The sequence below is a fragment of the Oncorhynchus tshawytscha genome, linkage group LG02 (genome assembly GCF_018296145.1).
Source record: "Oncorhynchus tshawytscha isolate Ot180627B linkage group LG02, Otsh_v2.0, whole genome shotgun sequence".
Taxonomy (NCBI): Eukaryota; Metazoa; Chordata; class Actinopteri; order Salmoniformes; family Salmonidae; genus Oncorhynchus; species Oncorhynchus tshawytscha.
In genome coordinates, this window is record NC_056430.1 from 61,895,869 (window position 1) to 61,904,133 (window position 8,265).

An 8,265-nucleotide genomic window follows, 5' to 3' on the forward strand; every position below is an offset into this window, starting at 1 on the left:
GTTTTTACCAAAAAATTATAGTTTGGTTTCATCTGACCATATGACATTCTCCCAATCTTCTTCTGGATCATCCAAATGCTCTCTAGCAAACTTCAGATGGGCCTGGACATGTACTGGCTTAAGCAGGGGGACACGTCTGGCACTGCAGGATTTGAGTCCCTGGCGGCGTAGTGTGTTACTGATGGTAGGCTTTGTTACTTTGGTCCCAGCTCTCTGCAGGTCATTCACTAGGTCCCCCCGTGTGGTTCTGGGATTTTTGCTCACCGTTCTTGTGATCATTTTGACCCCACGGGGTGAGATCTTCCGTGGAGCCCCAGATCGAGGGAGTTTATCAGTGGTCTTGTATGTCTTCCATTTTCTAATAATTGCTCCCACAGTTGATTTCTTCAAACCAGGCTGCTTACCTATTGCAGTTTCAGTCTTCTCAGCCTGGTGCAGGTCTACAATTTTGTTTCTGATGTCCTTTGACAGCTCTTTGGTCTTGGCCATAGTGGAGTTTGGAGTGTGACTGTTTGAGGTTGTGGACAGGTGTCTTTTATACTGATAACAAGTTCAAACAGGTGCCATTAATACATGTAACGATTGGAGGACAGAGGAGCCTCTTAAAGAAGAAGTTACAGGTCTGTGAGAGCCAGAAATCTTGCTTGTTTGTCGGTGACCAAATACTTATTTTCCACCATAATTTTCAAATAGATTCATTAAAAATCCTACAATGTGATTTTCTGGATTTTTTTCCTCATTTTGTCTGTCATAGTTGAAGTGTACCTATGATGACAATTACAGGCCTCTCTCATATTTTTAAGTGGGAGAACTTGCACAATTGGTGGCTGACTAAATACTTTTTTGCCCCACTGTATACCCTATATGATGAAACAAACAATCAACAGCTTCTTTTGTACTGTAACTTTTCAAGGTGGCCTTTTCCCACATTTGATGGTTCCCCCTAGCCTGGTCTCATACTGTAAGTGCCATAGCCAACTGCTCTTCAATATCCTATGGTATGATACAAAATGAATACAGAGAGGTGTTTGCTAAAGTACGAGACAGACTGGAACACCAGGCTAGGATACCACTGCCGGGATGTTTTGATTAAAATGGTACATTTATATGGGGTGTGTTCTTGTCTACACAGGTACAATGGCTCCCTACCCAACGGAGACAGGGGGAGGCGGAAAAGCCGCTTTGCACTGTGCCGGAGACCCAAGGCCAGCGGGGTGAAACCCAGCACAGTACACGTGGCGTGTACACCTCAGGCAGCCAAGGTAGGAGCTAGGAAACAGTCATACTGTATGCTTGAATTTAAGACTTATTTCTGTAATCGTAGAAACTCTCTTATATAATGTAATGTATACTTGATATAAACAAGACGATAGTGACGGCATTGTCTCTTGTTGCGCTAATACACAATCTTCTCTCTATAATAGGCATTATATCTCCACTCAGAACAGGGACGCCTGAAGTAAATGTAATTGGTAATGACATCATCCTGCTACTCCTAACATCAAACTTTTCCCTCCTGCAGGCCATCAGCAACAAGGACCAGCACAGTATCTCCTACACTCTGTCCCGGGCCCAGACGGTGGTGGTGGAGTACACTCATGACAGCAATACAGACATGTTCCAGGTGAGTGTGTCCCCAGCGTGTCCTCACTGCTCAAGTCAAGCCTGGTCCCAGATCTGTTGTGCTGTCTTGCCAACTCACATGGTCGACTGTGTGATCACGCTCGCCGTAGCCGATGTGAGTAAGACCTTTGAACAGGTTAACATTCACAAGGCCGCAGAGCCAGACGGATTACCAGGAAGCATACGCAGAGCATGCGCTGACCAGCTGGCAAGTGTCTTCACTGACATTTTCAACCTCTCCCTGACCCTGTCTGTAACACCTACATGTTTCAAGCAGACCACCATAGTCTCGGTGCCCAAGAACGCCAAGGTAACCTGTCTAAATGACTATCACACAGTCACAGTAACAGTCACACCTGTAGACATGAAATGCTCTAAAAGGCTAGCGTTCATAGGCTAGGTTGAATAGGGAAAATTTGAGTATCACATAGTAGCCGAAACCTATCGATGTTACATTGAACTGGGTGAATGTAATATGAATGACAGTCATCCAATATGCTGTAATAGAAATAAGGCCATGCTCATAATTTTTTTAATCATCCTCCCTCATCTTGAATGTCACCGACTGCCACTGCTGTACATCCTGTATAGATGGTACCGATTTGACGAATGACATTGTGGCTTCTCGAAGCTGATTCAGCAGGCAGTTAAGCAGTGAGACCTCATGGGGCTTGGGTGCACCCTGCCATTCCTTTCTGATAAGACCACATCACCCTCTCTTCCCTCTCTCGCTCTCTCTCGCTCTCTCTCTTTCTCTTACATCACTCTTCAATGTTCTCTCTTTCTCTCTCTCTCTCTTACTCTCTCTTTCTCCCCCCTCTCTCCTTCTCTATCCATCACACACTCTCTCTCTCTCTCACACACACACACACATGCTCTCTCTCTCTCTCTCTCTCTTTTACATATCTTTAACTCTCTCTCATTTATGTCCCTGTTGTCTCCTGCATGAGTTTCCCTAAGTAGAGAATAATTGTTTCGTTCACACACCCAAGGAACAAATATCATAGTGATGACAATAAGAAGCCGTGTCTTTCTTCACATGCATAGAAAGTCTAAACACACACACACACACACAAAGACCCTTATCCCGACTGTCTCCACTCATAGTGATTTACAGGCGTGAACAGTCTGACGGTGGCCAGCCTGCTGTTACTCCATTAATTCTGCATGACATCGATGACAGCCTCAGCTAACATAAATCTGAAAATGTTTCCCTTTCTTTCTCACATTAATCTGCCACCTGTCTTTTCTCTCAATCTCATAGTCCAGGTCCTGATCTGATCTACATGTGCTTTAGCCAACTCTAACTAATGAATGGCATGAAAACGATAGAAGGCTTGGCTAACAGGCTGTTGCCTCTTAGTATCTTAGTAAAAACACTAATGGTTGAGAGACCGAATAAAAAGGAGGCAAGGAAAGGAAGCCATTTGAGTACTGAGACACAAATCTGGGATTCCTTAAACTAATCTAAATAAAGAACTGAATCAGTTTAGTTACTACAGTGGGGCAAAAAAGTATTTAGTCAGCCACCAATTGTGCAAGTTCTTAAAAAGATGAGAGAGGCCTGTAATTTTTATCATAGGTACACTTCAACTATGACAGACAAAATGAGAGAAAAAATCCAGAAAATCACATTGTAGGATTTTTAATGAATTTATTTGCAAATTATGGTGGAAAATAAGTATTTGGTCAACAACAAAAATTTATCTCAATACTGTTATATACCCTTTGTTGGCAATGACAGAGGTCAAATGTTTTTCTGTAAGTCTTCACAAGGTTTTCACACACTGTTGCTGGTATTTTGGCCCATTCCTCCATGCAGATCTCCTCTAGAGCAGTGATGTTTTGGGGCTGTTGCTGGGCAACACGGACTTTCAACTCCCTCCAAATATTTTCTATGGGGTTGAGATCTGGAGACTGGCTAGGCCACTCCAGGACCTTGAAATGCTTCTTACGAAGCCACTCCTTCGTTGCCCGGGCGGTGTGTTTGGGATAATTGCCATGCTGAAAGACCCAGCTACGTTTCATCTTCAATGCCCTTGCTGATGGTAGGCTTTGTTACTTGGTCCTAGCTCTCTGCAGGTCATTCACTAGGTCCCCCCGTCTTCCCAGCCTGGTGTCCTTTGACAGCTCTTTGGTCTTGGCCATAGTGGAGTTTGGAGTGTGACTGTTTGAGGTTGTGGACAGGTGTCTTTTATACTGATAACAAGTTCAAACAGGTGCCATTAATACAGGTAAAGAGTGGAGGACAGAGGAGAATCTTAAAGAAGAAGTTACAGGTCTGTGAGAGCCAGAAATCTTGCTTGTTTGTAGGTGACCAAATACCTATTTTCCACCATAATTTGCAAATAAATTCATTAACCGTCCTACAATATGATTTTCTGGATTTTTTTTCTCATTTTGTCTGTCATAGTGTACCTATGATGAAAATTACAGGCCTCTCTCATATTTTTAAGTGGGAGAACTTGCACAATTGGTGGCTGACTAAATACTTTTTTGCCCCACTGAATATTTGCCTCTCTAAAAGCTTTTTTTTTTACAAGAACATTACTAAAGATAAATGGAATTTACACTCTGATAACTCATATACCTCTTTTCCCTTCCATCCCAGATTGGGCGTTCCACAGAGAGCCCCATAGACTTTGTGGTGACAGACACGGTGCCTGGCAGCCAGCAGAGCCACGGGGGGGAGGGCCAGACCCAGACCCAGTCTATCCAGAGCACCATCTCGCGCTTCGCCTGCCGCATCATCTGCCAGCGGAGCCCACCATACACTGCTCGCATCTATGCCGCCGGCTTCGACTCCTCCAAGAACATCTTCCTGGGGGTGAGTTGGTGATTGTGATGAAAACAAAATAGCTGCCATATAATTAGGATAGAAATACTACTAATGTGACATACTGTATCTCTTTAAGCATTTGCAATTAGCATTCATGATGCAATGACGTTTATAAGCCATAATACAACCTTGAAATAACTATGAACTATTAGAACTAAAAAGTATTGCACACATATCTCTGAAACTCTCCTTTTCTACTTTCTATCCCTTCTTTCCCCCAGGAGAAGGCAGCCAAGTGGAGGACACAGGACGGACAGATGGACGGGCTGACCACTAATGGCGTGCTGGTGATGCACCCTCGCCACGGCTTCACGCAGGACTCCAAGCCGGGCGTGTGGAGAGAGATATCTGTCTGTGGCAAAGTCTTCACCCTCAGAGAGACCCGCTCCGCCCAGCAACGGGGCAAGATGGTGGGTAGCTAGTAGATACATACATAGACACAAGCATGCACACAAGCACACACGTACACACACAGATGTGTGCGCACACATGAAGTAACAAGCCCTAACATGTGTAGATGTGAGTACTTGCAGAAACATAACATGTTCAAACACACACACACATACACTCCTGTGCAGCCTCATTGAGTGAGTCTACTCCCTGTAAGCCATGCCTTGCCATTGTTTTCCAGGGACATTGTTTTAAGTAGATGTTTCTGAAGCATTAATACTGCACTAATTGAATGGAAGCTGCCAGCTAATATCCCCAGTTCTCACTCTAACTTGGAACAATTGACTCTTGAACAATTTTTCAGAACCTAGACTCTACCGTCCTCCAAAATGTTATTGTTGGGTAACTTCATTAAGCCATTTTACCACAGCTCTGTGATATGAGCAGATGGGACATCTAAACAAATTCACAAGTTATCTCAGTTGTACAGAACAGTCTGGTTGGATGGGCTTTAGCTGTTTGAGGTCTCTGTTTCTCATACACAGAAATCAGCATCTGATTTATTGTGTGATAGGTCTGTTATGTCACCGATAATAACCTCCCCTGGAAAACCCTGACTCTATACTTTTAAGTTCCACCCCCTTCCCCCAGAGACCACACAGTCAGTTTGGAAGATTTCAGTAAATCAGAGGAATTCTCATAGGAATCTCACACTCCTAACCTCGCCTTCATTTTGGGAGGAATGACTGAGAGTCTGAGACATGCTGTTATTATGATTATGATGTGGTTTGGCCTTTAGACTTTAAAACTGAGGCATGAGAACGGCCAGGGAAGGGAGGAGGAAATGCCGAGAGCTGATAAGGGAGAAAGAGAGGAAGGGATGCTGGTTCAATGGGTTTAGTCACAGCAGGTCTGCACCTTGTCTGAAACAAAAGCAAGACCTCTTTGATCTATTATTGAGGTACATACCGAAGGCCAATAATACAGGACAATGCTCAATATAATACTGAGATATACTTATAGTATCTCTCCCCAGTAAAAAAAAAATGAAAAGCACTTCATTAAGTCCTTAATGGAGAACCCAAGATCCCCCCTTCACCCCACAGCTGTAAAATGTGGCATCGCAGGTTGCCGTCTACAGGACCATTGACACATTTAATCAAGGCAGACTGCAGAGCAACACCATGTGGAGCATGTGTTTGTATTGTGTTTGTTAATATCTTGCCATCTGTTTGCTAATATATCTGTGTGTCTTGCAGGTGGAGAGCGAGAGCCAGGAACTGGTGGACGGCTCGCTGATCGACCTGTGCGGCGCCACCCTCCTGTGGCGCACGGCCGAGGGCCTCTCCCGCACGCCCACCGTGAAGCACCTGGAGGCCCTGCGGCAGGAGCTGAATGCCGGGCGGCCCCAGTGCCCCGTGGGTTTCAACACCCTGGCCTTCCCCAGCCTACGCCGCAAGGAGATCCTGGATGAGAAGCAGCCGTGGGCCTACCTCCGATGCGGCCATGTGCACGGCTACCACGCCTGGGGAGGCCAAGGACGGGAGCCTGAGGATGAGGTGGTGGAGGTGGGCCGGGAGAGGGAGTGCCCCATGTGCCGAACCAGAGGGCCGTATGTACCGTTATGGCTGGGGTGTGAGGCGGGGTTTTACCTGGATGCAGCACCGCCCACACACGCCTTTAGTCCGTGCGGTCATGTGTGCTCGGAGAAGACGGCAGCGTTCTGGAGCCAGATCCCGCTGCCACACGGCACGCACACCTTCCACGCCGCTTGTCCATTCTGCGTGCATCAACTGGCCGGCGAGAGCGGCTACCTCAGACTCATCTTCCAAGGGCCCCTGGACTAGATAATGGACAGTGGTCTCCTCCCAAACCCCAACTAACGCTTCACAACTACCAGGGTTGTGATCATTAGGGCACACAACCGAAAACATCTTAAAACATTTTGCAACAGAAAATTAACATTTGAGTTTCTTATTGGACAAATCCAGGTAGTCCCTCACTGTTTCAGACAGATTCTTTCTGTTTGGTGCTCTAATGAACATGACCCATGGCCATGCGATAACCAAGTGAATGGTGGAAAAACAGCTAAAGGACTATTAAACATTTCTTAACTTAAATATTTTGGAGAGCTACGGAATACTTTTTTTGCTTCTCTCATTTCAAGTGACCTTTTTTCTAGCAGTGCTGTTTTCGATACTATAATTATATTTTCATGTTAACAATGAAAAAGCGCTACAGTATATGCTAACACAGCAAACTCTTCCACAGGTGCAGATTTGTAATGTTCTGATGCAAAATCCATTGTGAGGATGTGTGGTGTGGCTTGATGTTTATAGCCATTTCTTTTTCTATCTGAATGGCGATTGTAGCAGAAACAAGCATACTTTGTAATGCTAGCTACTGTTTTGGAAGTGACCTCCTTTTTCTTAGACATGAAGACCCATGTTGTTAAACTAGGCCTAGTACAATTAATATTTGGCGATTGTGTAAAAAAAAAGTGCTTATGACCTTATACCTTTTTATACCTTATACCACCTTATACCATGAATCCCAACATGTACCCTATCTTTATGTTATCAATCACCACATCAACAGGTATAAGGTGGTATAAGAAGTGGAAGAAGTACATAATAAAAAACAGTATCACTTTTCTCTCTGTGTACCCTTCTGTACAAGGACTGGAGAAACAGATCTATAAATTGACTAGTGGAAACTTGTCGACATTGACACTTATCTGAGTGTCCAGAATGTGTTCAAGCAAGCAAGTGATCCATTTTTGTTCAATTGAAGTGTGGCCCTAAACACATTGACTTTTCAGATGGTATGAAAATTTTACCCTCTCATCTTCCATGTGTACCTGCATTCAGTGTGTATATAATATTTATGTTTATGTTTGTGTGTATGTTAATGTACCCGTGTTTCGTCTTCTGATCTTAATTTACACAGTGATTTGTACTCCCAATTTTAGTAATGTGTGAGAGCTTATTTTCTTTTGTTCAACCAACTTATATTCAAGTTTTACCAATTTGTTCTGCTTTATATCCTCTTGATTGCCTGATGCCTTCATAGAGGACGTTGAGTATTATTTCTGCAAAGAGGGTTGCTGTTGCAGACAAACATTTTTTTTTTTTACCAACTGGAAACAATAAAAGTTAAAAGCTTTGAAATTGTTCACATTTGTGTGAGTGCTCTCTTTTTTTCCAATCCACTGTTGGAATCCAAGATCATCAATAGACACTGGACAGAACTCATGTATACTAGATATTTGGTGTATTTAGCTAAAATAAACAAGATATGCAATAACATTCACCCTATTATACACAGTACTCATTTGGATTGACTAGCTATACTAGCTAGTTCACATAAAATTAACTTTTTCCACTTATGAGAATGTGAAAATTGTCAGTTGT

General features: G+C 43.8%; 1 protein-coding gene across 2 annotated transcripts in view; it reads left to right on the forward strand.

The window, feature by feature from the left end:
* The window catches only part of LOC112265302 (E3 ubiquitin-protein ligase pellino homolog 1), a 55,716-nt gene extending 47,689 nt beyond the window's left edge, over window positions 1–8,027 (forward strand). For both annotated transcript variants that reach the window (XM_024442464.2, XM_024442472.2), the window contains exons 3-7: window positions 1,133–1,262; window positions 1,523–1,624; window positions 4,235–4,450; window positions 4,684–4,872; window positions 6,112–8,027. In XM_024442464.2, coding sequence (XP_024298232.1) covers window positions 1,133–1,262; window positions 1,523–1,624; window positions 4,235–4,450; window positions 4,684–4,872; window positions 6,112–6,699 — 1,225 coding nt within the window. In that variant the 3' untranslated portion in view covers window positions 6,700–8,027. The remainder of the gene's footprint in view (window positions 1–1,132; window positions 1,263–1,522; window positions 1,625–4,234; window positions 4,451–4,683; window positions 4,873–6,111) is intronic.
* Window positions 8,028–8,265: the final 238 nt, after the last annotated feature.